Source organism: Corythoichthys intestinalis, chromosome 14 (genome assembly GCF_030265065.1).
Source record: "Corythoichthys intestinalis isolate RoL2023-P3 chromosome 14, ASM3026506v1, whole genome shotgun sequence".
NCBI lineage: Eukaryota > Metazoa > Chordata > Actinopteri > Syngnathiformes > Syngnathidae > Corythoichthys > Corythoichthys intestinalis.
The window spans coordinates 9802409-9827749 of NC_080408.1; the positions used below are offsets into that span (position 1 = coordinate 9802409).

General features: G+C 37.5%; 1 protein-coding gene across 1 annotated transcript in view; it reads left to right on the top strand.

Annotated features, from left to right (window-relative positions):
- The window catches only part of egfra (epidermal growth factor receptor a (erythroblastic leukemia viral (v-erb-b) oncogene homolog, avian)), a 146520-nt gene that overhangs the window by 77414 nt on the left and 43765 nt on the right, over window positions 1-25341 (top strand). Inside the window, exons 6-14 of the mRNA XM_057856652.1 lie at window positions 2280-2398; window positions 8707-8848; window positions 11558-11674; window positions 12540-12666; window positions 12739-12812; window positions 12883-12970; window positions 13056-13255; window positions 16192-16324; window positions 16470-16560. Of these exons, the coding sequence (XP_057712635.1) occupies window positions 2280-2398; window positions 8707-8848; window positions 11558-11674; window positions 12540-12666; window positions 12739-12812; window positions 12883-12970; window positions 13056-13255; window positions 16192-16324; window positions 16470-16560 (1091 nt within the window). The remainder of the gene's footprint in view (window positions 1-2279; window positions 2399-8706; window positions 8849-11557; window positions 11675-12539; window positions 12667-12738; window positions 12813-12882; window positions 12971-13055; window positions 13256-16191; window positions 16325-16469; window positions 16561-25341) is intronic.

Here is a 25341-nt window from a genome sequence, read left to right on the forward strand (position 1 = left end):
GTGTGTGCCTAATCACTGATGAGTGGTTTAAAGCTGCCCTGCCCACTATAAAACAAACACCTGGTTAGAATTGTCTTGATGAGCAGCATTGTCTGATGTGCATCATGACTCAGTGTCTGAAGTAGGGTTAGGCATCGTTTGAAATTGAACGATTCCGGTTCAGATTCCATGTTTCGATTCCGGTTGCGAACGATTCCCGATTCCGGTTCTTTTAAGAGGAAGGGTCAAAAAAAAAAAATGCATGGTCAAAAAAATTGCATTTGTTTACATTAAAGCCTTAACTATTCGATGTTTTTTTAAATTAAATCAACTTCTCACAGGGCTAATTATAACTTATATAAATATAACTATTATTTTTATTATTAATTATAACTTATATAAATATCAGTCTTTAAACTCCAGCAGTTTTTTTCCGCTCGGCGGTCAGGGGATCGAAACAAGGAATCGAAATTTAAAAATTCGGAGGATTCCGGGAGCATCAGAGTGTTAGAACCGGTTCACATCGATGCTCGATGCCCAACCTTAGTCTGAAGACCTGCGATCAAGGATTGTTGATTTGTATAAAGCTGGGAAAGGATACAAAACCATCTCGAAAAGTCTGGATGTTTATCAATCGACAGTCAGAGAATTGTCTACAAATGAAGAGAGTTTGGCACTGTTGCTTCTCTCCCAAGGAGTGGTCGTCCACCAAATATGACGCCAAGAGTTCAGCGCAGAATACTCAAAGAGATAATAAAGAACCCTCGAGTGTTTGATTAAGATTTACAGAAATCACTGGCACAGTCCAATATCTATGTCCACACATCAACTATATGTAAAACTATGGCCAAGAATGGTGTTCATGGGGGGACTCCACGGAGGAAGCCACTGCTGTCTAAAAAAAACATCGTTGCTTGTTTAATGTTTGCAAAAAGGCATTTGGACTCTCCACGGAAGTTTTGGCAAAATATTTTGTGGACTGATGAAACCAAAGTTGAATTGTTTTGGAGTAACACACAACATCATGTGTGGAGAAAAAATGGAACAGCTCACCAACATCAATACCTCATCCCCACCGTGAAGCATGGTGGAGGGAACATCATGATTTGGGGCTGTTTTGCTGCCTCAGGGCCTGGACAACTTGCAATTATGAATGGAAGAATAAATTCAATAGTTTATCAGGATGTTTTGCAGGAAAACCTGAGGCTGTCTGTCAGACAGTTGAAGCTAAAAAGAGGATGTGTGCTGCAACAAGACAATGATCCAAAACAGAAGTAAATCAACTTCAGAATGGTTTCAGAAGAAAGAAATACACGTTCTGGAGTGGCCAAGTCGACGTCCAGACTTTAACCTCATTGAGATTCTGTGGCATGACCTAAAGACAGCGATTCATGCCAGACATCCCAGGAATCTGACTGAACTACAGCAGTTTTGTGGAGAAGAATGGGCCAAGATTAGTCCTGATTGATGTGCCTGACTGATCTGCAGCTACAGGAAGCGTCTGGTTGAAGTTATTGCTGCCAAGGGCGGGGGCACAAAATATTAAATGTGATGGTTCACTTACTTATTTTTCCGCCTTCTGTCATTGTTTGCATACTATCCTCATTAAAATATGAAAACCTATAAATGTTTGGGTGGTTTTAGTAAAAGCAGGCAGTTTTTTTTCATCTGTGTGATTTTGACAAAGATCAGATCACATTTGATGGTGATTTTATGCAGAAATGTGAGGGGGAAAAAATACAACAAAAATATAAGCAGTTACTCACAATTATACTCATTACTTGAGTATTCTTTTCACCAAATAGTTTTTTACTTGGTTACATTTTTTGGACGACTACTTTCACTTTTACTTGAGTAATATTATTTTGGAGTAACGCTACTCTCACTTGAGTAAAATTTTTGGCTACTCTACCCACCGCTGGTTCTGACGACATAACATTGGACTGAATGACCATGATTATCTTAACCGTACTAGTTGACAATTTTGACACCATGGATTACCATCGGCCACATCATTTTATCTGATCCTGCCAACTGACATCACCTCATATTGAGGGGGCGTTAAAAATTCCTTACCAGCGTATGATTGAAACTTGTCAGAACATGTACAGTACCTAATACAAAAATCAAGAATTACAGTAGCAATGCCTCGCTGAAGGCACTCATGAACCCTCAAACTATTTGTATGTAACCTATTAAAAGTCTGTTTAAATGTTAGGTTCTCTTTGAATTCAAGTTGCATACAACATCTAGACTTACAACTTCTGATTGCATTTATTCCACTGTGCACTTTTATGCAGTAACTAAACAGAACTGCGCACAGCAGTGCTCCAAGAGGTGCAAAGGACCCTCACCCAGCGATTGCTGCAATGAGCACTGCGCCGCAGGATGCACGGGACCCCGGCCCACGGACTGTTTGGTGAGAAGATGATATTTCAACTTTAAGTAATTAGCTTAGCAGTTTTCTGAACGAAATGCATAACAGAAGACTTAAAGTGAAACACAACAACATGAAAATAAATGTGTAAAAAGGCTAAGAGATCTCCTTTGAATCTATTTTTAATGTACACTGAAAACATTTTGGGACAGTTGACATTAAACAATGATTTAAATAAGAAAGTAACGTTTCAGCTAGGGCTGCAGCTATCGATTATTTTAGTAGTCGATTAATCGATGTTGACTAGTTCGAATAATCGAGTAATATGATTGGGAACATAAACAATTGAAATACCTGAGTTTAGCTCCAAACGGTATAAAAAATGAATAAATGAGGATCTGAGTACGACAAAAGAACAATTGGCTAACTTGCATAGCAAAAGCAAAACTTAAATGCTACAAAATGCTAACTTTTTTTTTTTTTTTTTTTTTTACAATGCTAGTAACAAATCATTCAAACACATATTCTCACAAAAAAGGCTAAATATACCTATAAACTAAATTACGAATGCATTAAAAACATTAGCTCAAACAAAAATTTAGCTTATGTTGGTCTTAACATTGAGCAGCTGGATTCAGCCATGTGAAATGAGTTATGTCATATTCACTGTTGCCACTATAGGGCAGTGTATCAATCCAAATCAATAAAACTAAATGCAAACACTTTCAAAACAAACCATTACAACGCCACTTTAATTAAACGAACACTTCAAGCAACAAAATTAAATTCAGAGCTTTTTTTTCTAATCGAATTACTCAAGTTAATCGATTAATCATTGCAGCAGTTGTTTCAGCTTATATTTTCAGAATAAAAACTTGCCAAACATGAGATCAAATATCCTGTATTTTGTGATTATTTTGTGGATTTCAATTCCAGTTTGAGCAAGTAAAATGTGTGTTCTCTATAGAGTTTAAGTCTGGAGACTGACTTGCTCAGTAAAAATCTTTGACTTGTTTCGTATAATAAAACAGAGTGATGAATAATAGGAATAGGACAACAATTTGAAGCTTTTATACAGTAGCCCACATAAAACTTGTTAGGTTTGATAATAAACAAGTTATATCGAGTATGTCTTTGTATGCTAACATGTTCAATTATTAATTAATTATCAATTAATAACAACCTACGCATTTACTTTGTATCAGCTTGTATGAACTTAATCAGTGTATTGGGCCTCCATGATTAGAAACTGTCAAGTTGATTTCTAGCTCATTAAATTGGCAGACTTCTCAATTCAGTTTGCCTGTACAATCATGTTTTACATCACCACTAAAGATTAATTTGCCCATCACAGACACATGCAGGCCCAAGCAATGACATTAACGTCAGACTTTCACAAATGAGCTTTTTTGTTTGCGAGCCAAGCTTTAGCCTTTCCATGAGTTTCTTATCTCTGTACTTTTTAAACAAATTCCTGCCCATTGTTCTTACTTAGAAGTCTTTTGCAACTCTGAGTGTGACAAATGGCTTTCACTCCTCCTCTTTTCTTGTTTTTTTCCTTTTAAAGCTTTTGTTTTTCTATTTCTACCCGCTAGATGTCTGTTACAAAGTGCACTGGTGTTAATTTTCTTCTTCAGGAAATTTTCTTGGTTCAGACCGATGTTTGCGAAATGACTCTGGTTGACCTGTGAGCTTCATAATTTGCTAATTATTTACCTATACAAGGGGTCAGCAACCCAAAATGTTGAAAAAGCAATATTGGACCAAAAAAACAAACAAGAAATATGTCTGGAGCCGGAAAAAAATTAAAAGCCTTATACAGTGGTACCTCTACTTATGAAATTAATTGGTTCTGGAAGTAGTTTCTTATCTTGAAAGTTCTGTAAGTACTAAGTAGAGACGCGTTTTCCATGTAAATACCCTAATCCGTTCCAAGCCCCCCAAAATTCTGACATAAATCTTTTGTAATGCATCAAAACTTGAAACTAATACATGTTACAATTAGATTATTAAACATAAAAACATAAAATCAGAGTTGTGTATAATGTACAACAAACAAAAATAGAGAATACAAGTTAACACACTCATGTAAAGAACACAAGGGGCGAATGAAGAGGATGCTAGGATACACACATCCAGTGGTATGAAAAAGTGTCTGAACCTTTTGGAATGTCTCACATTTCTGCATAAAATCACCATCATATGTGATCTGATCTTTGTCAAAATCACACAGATGAAAAAACAATGTCAGCTTTAACTAAAACCACCCAAACATTTACAGTTGTGGTCAAAAGTTTACATACACTTGTGAAGAACATAATGTCGTGGCTCTCTTGAGTTTCCAGTTATTTCTACAACTCTGATTTTTCTCTGATAGAGTGACTGGAACAGATACTTCTTTGTCACAAAAAACATTCATGAAGTTTGGTTCTTTTATGACTGTATTATGGGTGAACAGAAAAAAGTGATCAAATCTGCTGGGTCAAAAATATACATACAGCAGCACTAATATTTGGTAACATGTCCCTTGGCCATTTTCACTTCAATGAGGCGCTTTTGGTAGCCATCCACAAGCTTCTGGCAAGCTTCTGGTTGAATCTTTGACCACTCTTCTTGACAGAATTGGTGCAGTTCAGTTAAATTTGATGGCTTTCTGACATGGACTTGTTTCTTCATTATTGTCCACAAGTTCTCAATGGGACTTTGGGAAGGCCATTCGAAAACCTTAATTCTAGCCTGATTTAGCCATTCAATTACCACTTTTGATGTGGGTTTGGGGTCATTGGAACACCCAACTGCGCCCAAGACCCAATCTTCGGGCTGAGACGTTAGGTTATCTTGAAGAATTTGAAGGTAATCGTCCTTCTTCATTATCCCATTTACTCTCAGTAAAGCACCAATTCCATTGGCAGCAAAACAGCCCCACGGCATAATACTACCACCACCGTGCTTGACGGTAGGCATGGTGTACTTGGGGTTAAAGGCCTCCCCTTTTCTCCTCCAAACATATTGCTGGGCATTGTGGCCAAACAGCTCGATTTTTGTTTCGTCTGACCCCAGAGCTTTCCTCCAGAAAGTCTTATCTTTGTCCATGTGATCAGCAGCAAACTTCAGTCAAGCCTTAAGGTGCCGCTTTTGGAGCAAGGCTTCCTCCTTGCACGGCAGCCTCTCAGTCCATGGAGATGCAAAACACGCTTGACTGTGGACACTGACACCTGTGTTCCAGTGGCTTCCAATTCTTGGCGGATCTGCTTTTTGGTGATTCTTGGTTGAATCTTCACCCTCCTGACCAATTTTCTCTCACCAGCAGGTGATAGCTTGCGTTTTCTTCCTGATCGTGGCAGTGACAAAACAGTGCCATGCACTTTATACTTACAAACAATTGTTTGCACTGTTGCTCTTGGGACCTGCAGCTGCTTTGAAATGGCTCCAAGTGACTTTCCTGACTTGTTCAAGTCAATGATTCGCTTTTTCCGATCCATGTATGTATATTTTTGACCCAGCAGATTTGATCACTTTTTCTGTTAACCCATAATAAAGTCATAAAAGAACCAAACTTCATGAATGGTTTTTGTGACAAAGAAGTATCTGTTCCAATCACTCTATCGGAGAAAAATCAGAGTTGTACAAATCACTGTAAACTCGAGAGCCATGACATTATGTTCTTCACAAGTGTATGTAAACTTTTGACCACAACTGTATAGGTTTTCATATTGTAATGAGGATAGCATTCAAACAATGACAGAAGGGAGGGAAAAATGAGTCAGTTAACTCTCTGCCTCAGGAGACTTAAAGAGCAATTGAAACCAATTTTGACCTAACAATTTAAGTCAGGTGTGTGCCCAATCACTGATGAGTGGTTTAAAGCTGCCCTGCCCACTATAAAAAACACACCTGGTAAGAATTGTCTTGATGAGAAGCATTGTCTCATGTGCATCACGGCTCGGTCAAAAGAGCTGTCTGAAGACCTGCGATCAAGGATTGTTGATTTGTATAAAGCTGGGAAAGGATACAAAACCATCTGTAAAAGTCTGGATGTGCATCAATCGACAGTCAGAGAAGTTATCTACAGGTGGAGAGAGTTTGGCACTGTAGCTTCTCTCCCAAGGAGTGGTAGCCCATCAAAGATGACGCCAAGAGATCAGCGCAGAATACACAGAGAGGTAAAAAAGAACCCTAAACTGTCTGCTAAAGACTTACAGAAACCACTGGCCCAGTCCAATATCTCTGTGCCCACATCAGCTTTAGGTAAAACTATGGCCAAGAATATTGTTCATGGGAGGACTCCACGGAGGAAGTCACTGCTGTCTAAAAGAAACCCCATTGTTGCTCGTTTGATGTTCGTAAAAAGGCACTTGGACATTCCACAGAAGTTTTGGCAAAATATTATTTTGTGGACTCATGAAACCAAAGGTGAATTGGTAAGGACACACAACATCATATGTGGAGGAAAAATGGAACAGCTCACCAACATTAACACCTCATCCCCATCGTGAAGCATGGTGGAAGGAGCATCATGATTTGGGGCTGTTTTGCTGCCCCAGGGCCTGGACAACTTGAAATCATTAATGGAACAATGAATTTAAAAGTTTGTCAGGATGTTTTGCAGGAAAACCTGAGGCCGTCTTTCAGACAGATGAAGATTAAAACAACAACAAAAAGATGGATGCTGCAACAAGACAATGATCCAAAACACAGAAGTAAATCAACTTCAGAATGGTTTTGGAAGAACAAAATACATGTCCTGGAGTGGCCAAGTCCAAACTTGAACCCCTTTGATATGCTGTGGCATGACCTAAAGACAGTGATTCATGCCAGACATCCCAGGAATCTGACTGAACTACAGCAGTTTTGTAGAGAAGAATGGGCTAAGATTAGTCCTGATTGATATGCCAGACTGATCTGCAGCTACCGGAAGCATCTGGCTAAAGTTATTGCTGCCAAAGGGAGGGGCACAAAATATTAAATAATATGTATATATATAATAATATTAAAATTAAATATTCACTTACTTATTTTTCCCTCTTATGTCATTGTTTGCATACTATCCACATTAAAATATGAAAACTTATAAATGTTTGGATGTTTTTAGTTAAAGCAGAAACTTTTTTCCTCTGTGTGATTTTGACAAAAATCAGCTCACATTTAATTGTAATTTTATGCAGAAATGTGAAAAATTCCAAAAGATTCAGATACTTTTTTATACCACTGTAAACATACAATAGAGGTCTCTCTGAGCCAATTAAATGCTAGGAAAGCTACGCAATAGCCAATGGTACAGCAGCTATAAGTATGTTATGTTCAGTAATTTAGTATTTTTGCCTTTCGTATCCTGAAATTTCTTTCGCAACAAGAGCCAATATTTACCCGTTGAGGAGTATTAACCTGAAAACTTTGTGTGTGTATAGACGTTTGTAAGTAGAGGTACCACGGTATAAGCCTTATAATGAAGGCAACATGTATCTATATTAGCTACATTATTATTATATTTGGCTATAAGTTGGCTACAAATACATAATGAACCTTCTTGAGTTAATGTTTATTTTTCTTGCAGTGCATCCTATACAGAATGACACACCATGTGATTACTCTGTTGTACGATGCCGCCTCAAGTTTTTCATTACCGTATTACTGAACTAGAATTATGTTTGGCCTGCTACAAAAACCATATTAAAACACAGAATATTTTCCCTCCCTTTTCTTTTTCCATTTTCAAACATTTTTGAAAAAGCTCCAGGGAGTTACTAGGGCAATGGTAAAGAGCCGCATGCGGCTCTAGAGCCCCGGGTTGCAGACCCCAGACCTATACACAGCTCTTTGATTTTTAGCCCTAGATCTGAGACTTAGTGAATATTCCGTGCCGTTTATTTGAGTAATAATTTATTTATATAAAAGTGTTTTATGTTTATTTGAGATTTTTACGATCTAAATCACTGGCAAATCAGCAATAAACGTCCAGTCCATTTGAACTGGGAGGACTTTGAAAAATCACAGCCAGCTCTCTCAGATCAAATGGATTAGAAGTCTCTTGCCATCAATGGCAGCCAATGAGCTAATTCCCCTTTGTAGTAGTACTGGTGGGTATTCACAAGATTTACATGTGATGTTTAGATTGGGAAGTGCGACTAACGGTAATGTGTAAATTAAGAAATTATTTTTGTTTGAAGCCTATGAGATATTTCATGTTCCCTGGTGGGAGGCTATTGCTTTGAAAAGTCTCGTCTTGGGATTTTATTCACATGTGTATTTAGCAGCAGTCTCTACAACCCTGAGAGTTTCGAGGCCACTGTACAGTCTACCATGGAGGAATGTAGTGTTTTCATTAAGTCTCTGCTATGTTTGTGCTCCAGGCCTGTCGGGACTTCCAGGACGACGGGGTGTGCAAGGATTCCTGTCCGGGCCTCATGCGCTATGATCCCAACCAGCACCAACTGGTACCTAACCCACATGGGAAGTACAATTTTGGAGCCACCTGTGTTAAAAGCTGCCCACGTAAGGCTTCTTATATTATATTATGTTATATTTTGTAATCATATTTTCTAACGCTGCAGTTACACATTAGATGATTCTGAGTTTAATGATAAACCTTATTGACAAAGACAGAAATGATTGAGTTTCTGTACGTGTTAATGTCACATCTGTCCTTTCTCGCGTTAACTTGCAAGTCTGAGTCACATCAGCCTGTAAACGCTCAACATTGTGTGAAAGTAATATTGCAGACAACTGCAACTAAACTACACCAAAAGTAGGCATGTGCCGGTATGAGATTTTGACGGTATGATAACCTTAAGCAAAAATTTCACAGTATCACGGTTTTGCAGTTATAGCTCAAAAATGTGTTATTTTGAGATGTATGCGTTATAAAAAAAAAAGTTCTTTTTCCCCATTGAACAGGAATTTAATTTTCACAATATACAGTGCCCTCCATAATTATTGGCACCCCTGGTTAAGATGTTTTTTTTAGCTTCTAATATATATATTTTCTTATTCAAATAATATGGGACCTTAATGGAAAAAAAGAGAATAATCCAACCTTCAATACAAGTGCATTTATTCAGTGGGGAAAAATCCCACATAAAGAAAAAATTACTGGCAATACTTTTCGCCAAGATCGTCATCCATTGAATTTGGTACGCCCGCCAGTGTCGTGCCAATGTAGTTACCCCAGTCAAAAATTGTATCCCCTAGGGCAGAGCCATGTGGAGGTAGATTTGTGTTTTTATTATTCAATCAAAAAAAGTTGCTTCAATTAAAAAAAAAAAAAATGTGTTTGAATGCAAAAATAAATTTGAAACCCAAAAAAACTAAAAAATAAAAAAATTTTAAAAAATGCATGTGAAAGCTGTTTTTCTTTGATTATTATTTATTTTGTTTATTTTTTGGTTGAAGTCAAGTTTTTTAGCAACTTTTTGATTGAAGTAATGTTGATTTGTGTTTGAGCCACATTTTGGCTAGGACATTTTTCTCTTTATTATTCAATCCAAAAATAAGTTGTTTCAAAAAATATAGAGATTTTTAAAGAGAAAAATCACTTCAATCAAAAAAAGAAAAAATTCAATCACAGAAAAAAGTTTTTGATGCGAAAAAATATTTGAGATTGAAAATTTGCATTTGAAAACTTAATTTTTCATTGAAAAAGTTTTATTTAACTGAAGCAATCCTTTTTGTGTTTGGGCCATATTATGATTAGGACATATATTTCTAAATCATTCAATCCCCAAGAAAGTTGCTTCAATCAAAAAAAAATTATCAGTCAAAGAATTTATTTTTTTTTAAATATTTTTTCTCTAATACATACATACAGTGGGGAGAACAAGTATTTGATACACTCACAATGGGAAAACCCATTGGCAGTGTGTCAAATACTTGTTCTCCCCACTGTATATTAGAGCTGTCAAAATTATCGCGTTAACGGGCCGCAATTAATTTTTTAAAATAATCACGTTAAAATATTTGAAGCAATTAACGCACATGCCCCGCTCAGACTAAAATGACAGTACATTGTAATGTCCGCTTGTTACTTGTTTTTTGGTGTTTGGCGCCCTCTGCTGGCGTTTGGGTCCAACTGATTTTATGGGTTAGTACCATGAGTGAGCATGGTGTAATTATTGACATCAACAATGGCGAGCTACTAGTTTATTTTTTGATTGAAATTTTTACAAATTTTAATAAAACGAAAACATTAAGAGGGGTTTTAATAAAAAATTTCTATAACTTGTACTAACATTTATCTTTTAAGAACTACAAGTCTTTCTATCCATGGATCGCTTTAACAGAATGTTAATAATGGTAATGCCATCTTGTTGATTGTTATAATAAACAAATACAGTACTTATGTACCCTATGTTGAATGTATATATCCATCTTGTGTCTTATCTTTCCATTCCAACAATAATTTACAGAAAAATATGGCATATTTTATAGATGGTTTGAATTGCGATTAATTGCGATTAATTACGATTACTTAATTTTTAAGCTGTAATTAACTCGATTAAAATTTTTAATCGTTTGACACCTCTAGTTTTAATATAAAATTTCTTGAATTGCGATTAATTGCGATTAATTACGATTACTTAATTTTTAAGCTGTAATTAACTCGATTAAAATTTGTAATCGTTTGACACCTCTAGTTTTAATATAAAATTTCTATAACTTGTACTAACATTTATCTTTTAAGAATTATAAGTCTCTCTATCCATGGATCGCTTCAAGAGAATGATAATAATAATGCCATCTTGTTGATTTATTGTTATAATAAACAAATACAGTACTTCTGTACCTTATGTTGAAAGTATATATCCGTCTTGTCTTGTCTTTCCATTCCAACAATAATTTACAGAAAAATATGGCATATTTTATAGATGGTTTGAATTGCGATTAATTACGATTAATTAATTTTTAAGCTGTAATTAACTCGTTAAAAATTTTTAATCGTTTTATCGGTCCTGATATATATATATAAGTATACTGTAGATATAGATTATAGTTTTTTATATCAAATAGTTTTCTCACAGTTGTATTTAATGTCCCCCCTTGAAAATACAAGCTCTTTTTTCCTTAGAATATGACGTCTTTCGAGAAGCAATATAACTTGATTTTTTGTTGTTGTAATAGTTACCATCACTTTAGCTTTAGCATCTGAGACACATCTGCCTGTAAAAAGTCATTTTCAAAACCCCACATGTGTTTTAATCCTTTCAGATAACTATGTAGTGACAGACCACGGAGCTTGCGTGAGGACATGCAGTGGCAACACTTACGAGATGGAGGAGGGCGGTGTTAGGAAGTGTGCCAAATGCGATGGACTGTGCCCCAAAGGTGAGGCTGTCACTGTGCAACCTAGAGGGGGACATCCTCTTGACTCATCCACAGCACGTGTCAATCATTACATCCTCTAAGTGTGTGTGCACTGAATTCCAGTGCACTTCACCTTATATAGCCTTTTGAATTCTCGTTTTAAATACAACTCCTAGCAAAAAGTATGGAATATTCGGTCTTGGACGAGCACTCACTCAGACATTTTATCATGTAGAACAAACTCGGATAAAAAGCTTGAAAAAATAATGAATTAGTTCAAAAGTGCAACTCTTTAGCATTCAGAAACACTAAAATGAATAAAAAACATTGTGGTGGTCAGTAAATGTTACTTTTATAGAGCAATTGTTGGTATATCACTCCATTCTGAGGAAAAAAAATAAGGAATCATGAGAAACAAACAAAGAAATAACAATCAAAACACGTATGTAGTATTTAGTAGCACCACCTCTGGCTTTTTTAATAAACAAATACAGTACTTATGTACAGTATGTTGAATGTTTTTGTCCGTTTTGTGTCTTATCTTTCCATTCCAACAATAATTTACAGAAAAATATGGCATATTTTAGAGATGTTTGAATTGCGATAATTACGATTAATTAATTTTTAAGCTGTGATTAACTCGATTAAAAATTTTAATCTAAAATTTTAAACAGCCCTACTTTTTATCTGAGTTTGTTCGACATGATAAAATGTCTGAGTGAGCGCTCGATTCCATACCTTTTACAATGGGTTGTAGACAGATTCCATTGAGTGCTTACTGCCAACACTCCCAAGCTTACATGGATTGGATGTCCATCGCCATCAATGGAAGACAATGAGTTAAAATGACATTGTGTTCAGGATTTCACCACTATCTTGTCAACAGTGTGTCACGGACTTGGAACGGGCAACCTGACAAACACGATTTCCATCAACGCCACCAACATTGACACATTTAAAAACTGCACCAAAATCAACGGGAACATCGCTATCATCCGCACATCCATTCTCGGGTAAGTCAAGGGACTTCAACAGCCTCCGTGTGCACGATACAAGTGTCAAACTGTCCAATGTTTATACCGAAGGGATGCGTATACCAACACACCAAAGATGGAGCCAGCCCAGCTTGATGTGTTTAAAACAGTTAAAGAAATAACCGGTAGGTTTTTCCATATAAAAGGTCAATTTACTGTGTGTGTTGGTTGTTGACAAGACTTGTTTCACTGCAGGATACTTGTGGATTCAACAGTGGCCTACAAGCATGAATGCTCTCAGTCCCTTTGAAAACTTGGAAATCATTCGAGGACGAACCAAGAAGTAAATAGGACAAAATGTAGAATTTTATGCAATTTAGGAATAGGCGACAACGGCTGTCATAAAAGTTATTGTTTTCATCCTTCAGGGGGAGCCGCAGCTTAGTTGTGGCCCAGCTGGGCATCAGCTACTTGGGCCTCCGCTCACTCCGAGAGATCAGCGACGGTGATGTGGTCATTATCAAGAACCAGAACCTCTGCTTCACCAATAATAGCCACTGGAAGGCTCTCTTCAAGTCCACAAGCCAGACCACAACCATCAACGAGAACGCAGACACTATCAAATGCGGTATAAAAGCATTGTCATTTCCTCAAAGGCCTTGAAATATTGACTTGAAAATATTTTATTTTTCTATATTTTTGGTCCAACGGATTTCTTACAGATGTAGCCACAACCGTGGCATAGACCTCACTATCAGTTGACGGGAAACGAGGCGCAAGGCCGCTCCTTTGGGGGCCTATTTTCAAATACTTGAAATTCTAATATTTTCAAAACCAAAACAGGCACCTCGCTTAAGCATATGTACATGAGTCTCCATGAGCAGCGGCATCAAAAAATTCAAAGTCGTTCCCTAATAAAATCCCGATTATTTCTTATATAAGTATCACATAAATTAAAATGGCTATAAAATTCTCAGATTTTACTCCTAGAGGCACAAAAATCACCAAATGCCAGGATCAATGATAGTATTTAACATATCATATAGGTTTTTGCCCGAAATAGCGACTTTATTGCAATTTTGACGTTTTCAACAGCTAATACAGTGGTAAGAAAAAGTATCTGAACCTTTTGGAATTTCACATTTTTGCATAAAATCACCATCAAATGTGAGCTGATCTTTGTCAAAATCACACAGATGTAAAAACAGTGTCTACTTTAACTAAAACCACCCAAACATTGATCTTTAATTTTACTTCGCAAAAGCAAATTTAGCATTTTTCACTTATTTAGGTTGAATTCCGATGTCACTATTGCCTCAGCATGTCTTGCTGGCTATCTAGCCCTCGTCGTTTTTAGAGTGAAATGTTACATAAAATAAAACGTGTAAAAGCCAATATTTTTTTGTATGGACGCAGAAATGTCTAAGCTACTAGTTTTTGCCAAAAAACGGGCAGTTGGCCGAAAATTAACTGATTATTTGAATGTAAAGTTAAGCTATTGTGTATTGATACAAAATCCAACATGGCGGCCACTTAGGCATGTGATTCTGACGGTATGATAATCTTAAACAAAAATATCATGATTTCACAGGATCATGGTGTTGCAATTAAAGCTCTAAAATGTGGTACTAATGTGGATTATCTGGGTTTAAGAATATATATATATATTATTTTCAATTGAACAGAATTTTTATTTTTCAAATCATATTAGCAAATTGGTATATATGTATAATGTTAAAATAAAGTATTAAAAAAATAACAACAACAAAAAAAACTCAAATATTCTAATTAAGATTAAAATAAATGCAGTCTTTCAGGTGAGCCTAAACCCAAAGCCACAGCTCAACATTATTACCATCAGAACAAAAATAACTGAATTATTTTCCATAAAAAGCACGTGTATATGATTCGTATCATGTTTACATTAACACACACTCTCTTTCTCAACACAGACAGTTGCCAGAGAGAGAAAAAACATGTTTTACCTCCGCTAGACACACTAAACACGCTGGAGTTACCAACCTTTAACCTTGTATAAATGCAAAATCATACTGGAGGTATTGCTTCCTCGGCCGGTTGGCCTTCCTCTAAGCTGCGGCCGTCTGTAAGTTTTCTGTAGCTGAAATATTCCCATTCCAGCGATTTCGTTTTCTTCAATGGGGGAAAAAGTTTAGGAGTTTTACCTCCTCCAGCCATCGTGTAGCACAGCTGACTCACTGACTCTGAGGAACAACCGGTGGGGGAGCGTTGAGCACTGCACCTGCAAGGGAGGGATTTCTCCATGCATTTTTGGGACATAGCTTAGGGACTGTATGAGGGGAAAAAATTGCGGTTTTGAAACCTTGACGTTTTCATACCAAAGTATACCTTGAAACCGGTAATAGGCACATGCTTAGCGGCCATCATGCAACAAAGAGCTTTTTAAGTTGAATATTCTTGTAAATTAAAGCGTAAATCGTGGAATTTCTTTCGATATCAACATAAAATAGTCTAGATTCTTGGTTAAAAGCAAAAAAACAGGCTGTTATCATTGTTTACGTAAATATTTCAAGCTAAAGTTTTGCAAATTTTTTTCCATTCACTTCATGTTTTTTCACAACGTTTCAAAGTGCATGCATGGTGCTATTTTATATACTATTTACCTTGAATCCTCATCCAAATCACTCTTGACACTTTTGCCTGCTCGTATGCACTAAAACTTTTGTCCTGTTTCCACCTAAATCCAGCGTTTGAACGCTGCGTGTGTTTGAGTTTATCGCAGTGAAAGCCGCCTCGATGCTCTGCCTGCCCTGGCCCCCTATGGGAAGCCGTGGCGCAACAGCTGTAGGAGCTGTCTATGACCATGCATTGATAGTTTCTTCTCCAAATGAGCACCAAATTCCAATTCCTTTAATTTCATCTTTGTTGTAATAAAATCATCTAAAGTGTTTGTTATTGTTTTTGCTGATGCTATGACAATACATTAAGTATTGCTATCAAATTTTGGTCCTAGGCCAGTGGTTCTTAACCTGGGTTCGATCGAAGCCCAGTGGTTCGGTAAGTAAGTCTAAGGGGTTCGACGAAGGAAAAGAAACGCAGAGCCCTATTTTCGTAACCTGATTAAATCTAGGGAAAGTGGCTTTTTAGACCAGGTTTTGTATTGGTTTGCTCCTAATTGACAGGCTTAATCCGTTTCTTTTAACTGCTAGTTCTCGATATGATAGGAGGAGGAACTGGTTTGCTCAGTGGAAGGTTGATTTTCAATGGTATGAGGGAATACTGTAGACCAATGGGTAGTGTGGTCTCAAATTTTGACTTGTTTGTAAAACATTCTGTCAAAATGAGAAGAACTTTGCTAAATTGCTAAATTATTAGCTTGCTAGCTTAGATATATTGGTTTTAAATTAGAAAAAAATTGATTTATTATCTAATTCCAAAGGGTTCGGTGAATCCACATGTGAAACTTGTAGGGTTCGATTCCATTAGCAAAGTTAAGAACCACTGTCCTAGGCAGTAAACACAGTGAGTTGAGAAAGTTCGTGTGAAACAATGAGGCATTGATCATCATCTTCTGTGTGTTTCCAGCTGAGAGAAATGAAACATGTGATCGGAAATGCACGGCAGACGGATGCTGGGGTCCCGGACCTAACATGTGCTTCGCTTGCCGGGACCACAGTCGTGGCGGCAGCTGCGTGGACTCCTGTAACATTCTGGATGGGTGAGGTTTTCTCCCTTTACCATGTAATGTTTAACGAGTTGCTTCGTGTTGTAACACAAGACAGTAAACATCATTCTCACGTTGTTCAATAATTTTTTTTTGTCACATATCAATTATTGCTAAAATGTAACCTTTTTACTTGCAGGGAGCCACGGGAGGCCGTCGTGATGAAGAACTGCGTCGCTTGCCACCCGGAGTGTCATCCTATGAATGGAACAACAACTTGCAGCGCTCCAGTACGTGACAACTTTATACCAAAATATAAAGCAATTAGGATATTAGGGGCGCAGTCCACTCTGTTTATTTTTTAAGTGTTGTTTTCGTAACAATGACGATAACAAAAAAAATCTACGAACTGTTTTTTGTCATGACGTTGGCAAGTTAAAAACCATAACATAACGAGATGACAACGAGATGAAAAGTAACTCAGTTTCTGTCACATGTTCGCAATGCGTGACATTTTCATATTATACTTGGAGTTCGTCAGCTTGCATCGAGGCAGTGTTTGGGTCGTGTCACTCATGTGAGATGTGCTTCAACCAAGGCTGCGTGCCTTTTTTGCTTATTTACACATGGTAAGATTTGTTTTTTTATCTTGGGAAGAGAGAATATGCCACATTTCTTAAGCCTTTAAAGGTCTGTGCTGAGTGTTCATCACACTATAAATGTAACTTGTCACGTTAGCATAGCATACGCGTTAGTATTAGCATAATCACACAACCATACCTACGTAACGACACAATTGTACTTGACGCTTACTTACTTACTGACTTAATAATCTGTACTTGTAATTTATGTCTTGCTCAACTATGTTTACAAGTTTAATGCCTTTAAAACATGTGTCATTGTTAAACCCTATAGAAATGAAGTGCAGATTTTCACAAATACAGGCTAGAACATATCGCAGATTACATTCGAACAGACGTATTTACTCAAGTCATTGCGGTTTTCGTCATCAATGACTATAACGAAGATATTTCGCCGCCGAACAATTCGCCCCCCCGGCCCAGACGCACCCGCGGACAGCACCAACCAAAACAAGTGCCGCTCGGCTGACGCTGCTCCGTGTGCGCCCGCCGGGAAGGCCGAATCTCGCGCGTCATCTTATTTTAACCCTTTGTACTGACTCCATGTTTCAAAAGCTTGAAGAACACTCACCGAAAAAAGGTTGACAATTTATTTGTCGACAATGGTAAAAACAAGGCAAAAACAGACGACGGAGGGACAATTCTGGATCCAAAACAAGGCTATATGTTTCCGAGCAGAAAAAAATCTGTGTTATCTCAGTGTCCAGTCTTTTTAAAGTCTTTGCTGAAGCGGGCCTTGTCGAAGGCGTTTCTGGGCGTTGCTTTTGGGCCATCCCCTCTGTGGCCGGTTTTGGGCGGCTTAGGTTCGTGCGCGGATTGGGGCGCCCGCTATCAACTTTGCTGTCCGGGCTGGTTGTACTTGTTTTAGGACAAAGCGCTTTGTCCTTGGAGTTTGCTGGGAGAGCTGATTGCCAGAGTTGGTGCGTCAATCTTGTGATAAGCCGGCATTGTGTATCTCTTCTATTTCTTCTCATTAAACTATGGTGTGCTATTTATTTTATATTAGTAGTGTCGTCCTACCGTAAATATGAAAATGATACTATTTCCTGATTAATTATATTACGTGTGTTAGACTAATGCAAACAGTTAGACGGTGCCTACAAAAACCTGTACCATATGTATGTGTTAGACTATATATGTGTTAGACTAATGCAAACAATTATATGGTGTGTGCAATGACGATATTTTTTCTCCTTCACTTAAAAACGTGGCTTGGGAGACTAAAACATGACAAGACTGATGCCAGTTTTCTAATGAGATGACAACGAGACGAAAAGACATATTTACACACTAAATGTGACCCGTCGCATTAGCATAGCATTCGCATTAGCATCAAGTTTAGCGTGGCGAACATCCTCTTAAACGCTCTGACAACTTTTTTTTTTTTTTTTTACATACAGATTGTGGCTTCTATGTGGGTTTGATTTAAAAAATGTTATTATTATTATCATGAATAGTAGGGCTGCAGCTATCGATTATTTTAGTAGTCGATTAATCGATGAACTAGTTAGTTCGAATAATCGAGTAATCGGATAAGGAACATGAAAAATGAAAATACCTGGGATAAGCCTCAAACGGTATTTAAAAAAATAAATAATTTAGGATCTATTTACAACAAAAGAACAATTGGCTAACTTACATAGCAAAAGTCCCCTATCTTAAATGCTATAAAATACTAACCTTTTTTTTTTTTTTTTTAACAATGCTCCTAACTGATGGTTCAGACTCATATTCCCACAAAAAACGACTAAATATACCTATAAACTAAATTATTAATGTATTACAAAAACATTAGCCCAAACAAAAACTTAGCTTATGTTGGTCTTAACAGGGAGCAGTTGGATTCAGCCATGTAAAATGAGGCAGACCAGAGGGCAGTGTTCCCACCCTAATCTATAAAACTAAATGCAAACACTTTCAAAATAAACCATTACAATGCCACTTTAATTAAACGAATACTCGAAGCAACAAAATTTAATTCGAATATTTTTTTCTTATCGAATACTCGAGTTATTCGATTAATCGTTGCAGCACTAATAAATAGGCCGGTATGAGATTCTGACTGTATAATAACCTCAAGCAAAAATATTACGGTATTGCAATTACAGCTCTAAAATGTGTTACTTTGAGATATCAGGTTTAAAAAAAACTTTATTTTTCATAACATATTAGCAAATAGTTTTTAGTTAAAATAAACAATAAATAAATAAATGAAATATTCTAAATAAAATCAAAATGCATTAAATGCAGTCCTTTAGGTGAGCCTAAACCCACAATCACAACTCAACATTATTACCATCAGAACAAAATAATTAATATTTTCCATAAAAAAGCATGTGTGTATGACTCGTATCATGTTTACACTATACACACACTCTTTCTCAACACAGACAGTTGCCAGAGAGAAAAAACACCATGTTTTACCACCGCTAGACACACTAAACACGCTGGAGTTAACTCTCGTAGCTGGTGGGAAACATTCATGACAGTGTTTACTAACCTTTAATTTTGTATAAATGCGAAATCATATTGGAGGTATTGCATGCCCTCGTGCTCTAAGCTGCGGCCGTCTGCAACTTCTCTGAAGCCTAAGTATTCCCATACCAGCGATTTCGTTTTCTTTGATGGAGGGAAAAAGTTCAAGGAGTTTCACCTCCTCCAGCCATCGTGTCGAACAGCTGACTCACTGACAGTGAGCAGCAACCGGTGGGGAGGGTTGAGCCTCACAGCTGCAAGCGAGAGATTTTTTTGGGACATAAAAAATAGCTAATACCTTAGAGACGGTAAAAGGGGAAATTTTTGCGGCTTTAAAATTTTCATACCACGGTATACCTTGAAACCAGTAATCAGCACATGTCTAATCACGAAGTTGGTGTTGTCCTTGTAGAAGCTACAATATGTGCTCATCTATCTATGTTCATTGCAAATAGTAAATAGTAGAGATGTCCCGATCGATCGGGTCCGATCACGTCATTTTCAAAGTATCGGAATCGGCAAAAAAATATCGTCCATGCCTTTTTTTAATATATATATATATATATATATATATATTTTTTTTTATGAAATCGTTTTCTAATTGTATTTAACGTTACAGACATAATATGTTACACTCATCTAGAGTCTTTAGTTTAGGCTTAAGGTAGGGTTATCAAATTTATCCCAATAACGGCGGTAATTAATTTTTAAAAAATGTATCACGTTAAATATTTAACGCAATTAATGCATGCGTTGCACGACCCACTCACGCATTGTCGCGCTCAATCTGTAATGGCGCTGTTTTACCCATATAGAGAGATAAAAGGCAGCGCAAAATGAGTAGAGTGAATTTTGGCAGCCTTTGGAACCTTTTTTTAATAGGCTAAAGCCTTACAATCCCTCGCCCTACTATTAGAAATATCATGGGAAGCAATGTGGGGAAGCAAGGTAGCAAGTGATCTTTTTCTTAACACCTTATGTTATTTCTCAACACAGAGAAGATATATGAATTGGTAGCACTACGCACAGTCATGGTTCCATTTCCCATCATGCATTTGGCTGCAGTATCATTTACTGAAAGCTCAACAAAAAACTAGATGGCAATATTTAGTCACAATATACAAAGTCACAAGTCTTTCTATCCGTGGATCCCTCTCACAGAAATAATGTTAATAATGTAAATGCCATCTTGAGGATTTATTGTCACAATAAACAAATACAGTACTTATGTACTGTATGTTGAATGTATATACTGTATTCGTCCGAGTTTTATTCATTTTTTTCTTAATGCATCGCCAAAATGTATATGATCGGGAAAAATCATTGGGAATGATTGGAATTGAATCAGGAGCAAAAAAAAAAGCAATCTGATCGGGAAATATCGGGATCGGCAGATACTCAAACTAAAACGATCGGATCGGGAGCAAAAAAAACATGATCGGAACAACCCTAGTAAATAGTAAATAACCTTTATTTTTTTACAAAACTTTTGAATTTTACAGACAAAATTATTTTGACTGACTGTCGACTAAAACTAGACGAAGATGAACACATTTTGAAATGACTGAAATATAACTAAGACTAATAAGTATTTTTGTCCAAAGGACTAAGACAAAAATTAAAAGGGCTGCAAAAAACAACACTGATTTCTTTTATTTCCAAGGTTGCGGTTGTCATGATTAAGTGTCAAGAGGAGTGATTGCATGTTAAAAGAGACTACAGTACTATTTTTTCCCTCCCATTGAGTCATTTGAAGTTGTTCCATTTATTTCTATTGTGCAAGCTACCGGTTATCTTGAGTAACTATTGTAGTTGTTTGGCGCAATGACAACTGGATATACGATGGGATACATTGCTGTTATTCACCATTTTTGATTTATGTGATGAAATCAACCACACAGCATGGGAAAAAATGAAAGAACAGCTTTGGAGCATGGAATCTGTGTCACCTTCTTGAACAGCAACCAATGATTAAATCAGTGTGGCCTGAGGACATGGTATGTTGGAATAAGGGGTGGAGCAACGCGTGTTCTACTTGGCTCATTTTCCTCTTCTCGTCTATGCTTGTGAGACCACAAACCAAACGTTGACGCTCCAGCTTGGTCGAGCTGTTTCATATTAAAGCTGATGAGACACAGAGTATTACGTAAAGTGTTCAAGCACCTGATTGCAAGAAATGTTCGCAATGTTTGTCTGCTACTCAGACTTCCAACGAAATTATGTACGTCACCTTTCTACTGAATGCAATACTCAGGTGGTCAAGAAAAAAATGCAAGGATAACTTTATCTAGGACAGATCACCTTCATTCATTCATCTTTTGAACCGCTTATCCTCACAAAGATCGCGGGGATGCTGGAGCCCATCCCAGCCTGTCGCAGCCATCTTACATTGTTACTGATATCAAACATTTTTTTATGTTAAATTATTGTATTAAAGTTTTTAATACTGTACTGTATTAGCAAACATTTTAATTCAACTAATATGTTTTTTTTTCTAATTATTTGTATCTGGTTATATTTTAATTAAATTCGATTGTTGCCAATTGTAACATCCTTAAAGGGAACCTTGGACTTAGATTTGTAGGCTCTAATAAGCCACAATTTTTCCTTGTTAATAAAATATTTTCGAAACACATATACTATTGCCAATGATTTAAAAATCTATCATATTTAGTACATGTACGGAGGGCGCCGTGTTTTACGCGCGCAATGCACGCTGGGGGTGATAACGCGGTTGGGCCGGACAGGGAGAATAGCTGTGCTAGCTAGCAAGCGAAGCTAGTATGATGACGGGCATGATTTTGTCACATTCTGCTGCTGGTCAGTTTTGTTACAGAGCTGTGGGATAAGTTTCCAATGTCGTAACTGCGTCCAATTCCAGCTCATCAGCAGTGTCTTTAAACCGATCCTAGGCGGCTTGCTGAGATATTGACTTGCTGCTATTTGACAATTTGTACAGTATATCCCTCATTGCTAGTTGCATCATTGCCTTGTTTTTGTTTTTGCTTGTCTGTGAAGGAGATAGTACCTTTTCTCGTAGGCACCGTCAAACTGTTTGTATTATTCTAACACAATAATAATCAATCAGGGAATAGTATCATTTCTCGTATTTACTGTTTGACTGTTTGTATTACGCTAACACACCCAATATAAAATAAAAAGACAATACATGACGGCGTCTTATCACGGGAGCCCATTGTGTGCATCATGCAACTAACTGAGCAAAATTGACACTGGCAAGCCCATGTCTGCACCACTAACTTTCGCAATCAGTTCTCCTGGATAGTCCAGAACAAATGGCGGGATGCCCTGTCCCAACACAAGCAACACCGGAGAACGCCCGATATCCAACTGATAACTGCTAAGACTCGAAGAGCCCCTTTGACGCTGAGGTGGCAAAATCCACAACTCTCGTTGCCCTGACAACAATAACTCCTGAATCCTCCAGTCCAATCCACAAACAGACAAAAATCCCAAAACAATGCCCAAACACACCCTTCTTCTGCCCACAGCCTGCCCTGCAAGAGCCTTCAAAAGACAATGTTTAACTAATCATGGTCATTTCTTCTCTGGAACCTTTTGCTGACTTGTGATAAGGTGACCCTGTCCTCGCCTGGGTCCCCCTGTGCTGTATGATTGCTGTCAACTCAGAAGAAATTGTCAACTTGTGTTTGGAAGCCTTTTTCCAACTTTCAAAATGGAATCAGTACAAGGGGTTAAGATTAAGGTGAACGCGCGGAGTATGGCTTTTTTGCCAGGTTGTCGGGGACTCGCCAGCCCGGGTCGTTGGATCTGCGCCAGCGCGGGTTCGGCTGGCGTGATTCAGTCAGATTCCTTCATCTGCCTCTCACCGCGTTTTCCCACAGACCCTTTTTGTGTCTCCCTTTTTTTGTGTATTCAATAAACCCTTTTACGCAATTCCTATGTTATTGTTGTCTGCTCGATGTCTGAAGTGAGGACTTTAGGTCGCAATGAAGAGAAAAAAAATAATATATAGAGGGCGCCACGGAGTATGTCTCATTTTGGGGGAAAATTTATTTGATAAAAATCCAACACTAACATCCGACATGTCATCTTGAAAGGCAATTCAAAATAAAAAATAAAATAGACAACAGGCTGAAGAAGTGTACGGTATGCTATCGTTACATGACACATATACAACGAACTGAGAGTGAGAACGTGCCCGGTATGTTAACGTAGCATAGCTATTGAGAGTTATTCAGATAACATTCCACATGTTATTTATGCTAAAGTTATTATAATGTGTTACCGTAATAATTCCACACATAAGTAAGCCTGTCGCAATACGCAATAATTCCATTTATCGCGCGATAAATAAAAATGAAGGTGGTAATTTTTCAGCTTTGATTTATCGCCTCGCGTGCACTTGCGTGAGCGCGTGCAACAGACGTGCTGTTTAAAGTTCGGATTCCTCGTTACCAACTGCGCAAAATGCATCTTCGTTCCAGGTCCGGCCAAAACTAGCGCTGGAGCCAATCGTTCCCATTATATCCTAGTGTTCAACGTATACCGGCCGCGTCAGTGCTCCGGAGTGACTGTGGACCATCTATGGCGCGCCGGTGTTGTTGACGTGTGGGCGCTCCCTTCAGGAGTGACATTTCCTGCGGGGCGGCTATTTTTCTGCACAACGCCGGATATTTACAACGAAGTCCGCCAAAACATTGTTACCGACTTGGCTGCTACGAACAACCTCGCTTTGACAACGAACAGCTGAATGAAATTAAGAGCGCTGTGCTTCAAACTAGTCCTGTTTATGAAAGTCGATTGTCATATGCTGGTGTTGTGTAGTAATAAGCAGACGTGACTTCAGCGGCGCTTGCAAACTTTTTTAATGCGCGCACACACTTGATATCATGAAATGGCAAACTAGATGTGCTACGTCCCATGCCATTGGCTACGTGAGCCCAGAGTGATTATGGGACACGTAGTCCATATACTATACTACATCGATGAATTCTAAACTGTCATGACTGAATGGAAGTTAAGAAGGCCAAATCAATCCATACCAGTGACTATAGATAATGTTGCAAATATTGTTAGTTCAGTACGTGACACAGATGGATTCGGACCACAAATAGGATGTCTTGCTCATGTAGTAAACCTAGCTGCTAAGAGAGCTGTAGCAATCAACAGTGTGCCCTGCCTCACTTTAAAAACAGTAAAGATTGTTCTCAGCACTTTTATACAATTTTTTTTCAGATCAGTAAGAAGTAAGCACATAAATGTTATGCACTAAAATGCATGTTTATATGATGGCAATTTAATTTTTGCTCGTTAGAAAAAAGAAGAAAAAAAAACGAAACAAAAAATATAATTGTTATTTTTTTTTACAGAGCATTAAATGTATTGAATCGGATCGAAAATCGTGTCCCCCGCATCAAAAATCGTACCGAACCATGACTGTATCTTTGCATCCCTATGGAACACAATTGCATAAGCTATGACGGGAAAAGTTTTCATTTGCCTAAATGCTTAAGTTATTAAGTGCATTTTTTTTTTTAAACACATTTTATTTATTCTGTGTTTCTTTGCGGTGTCAAAATTGTTATTTTTTACTTAAGAGGCATGGTCTATTGTTTTTAGTTTCTTAAAAAGTAGTTTTGAATTCAAGAGTAAATATTTATCGCGTTTAAATGGGTGTACTTGATCTATTAATATATACTGTATTCGCACTGTGTTATTGTAAATTGGTTTAAAAAAAAAAAAAAAATGGGGGGGAATAACTATCGCACACTAAAATTTGTTATCGCGACAGGCCTACACATAAGTCGCTCCAGAGTATAAGTTGCACCCCCAGTGACTATATAATCAGAAAAATACAGTATATTACTTGTCACTACTCTTGAGGTCCCTTCATATTTTCTCATATTATGTCAGTAAGGTCATTACTGGTTTAATCTTGAGCACAAAATGGCTGAGGTCTGGACATGAAAG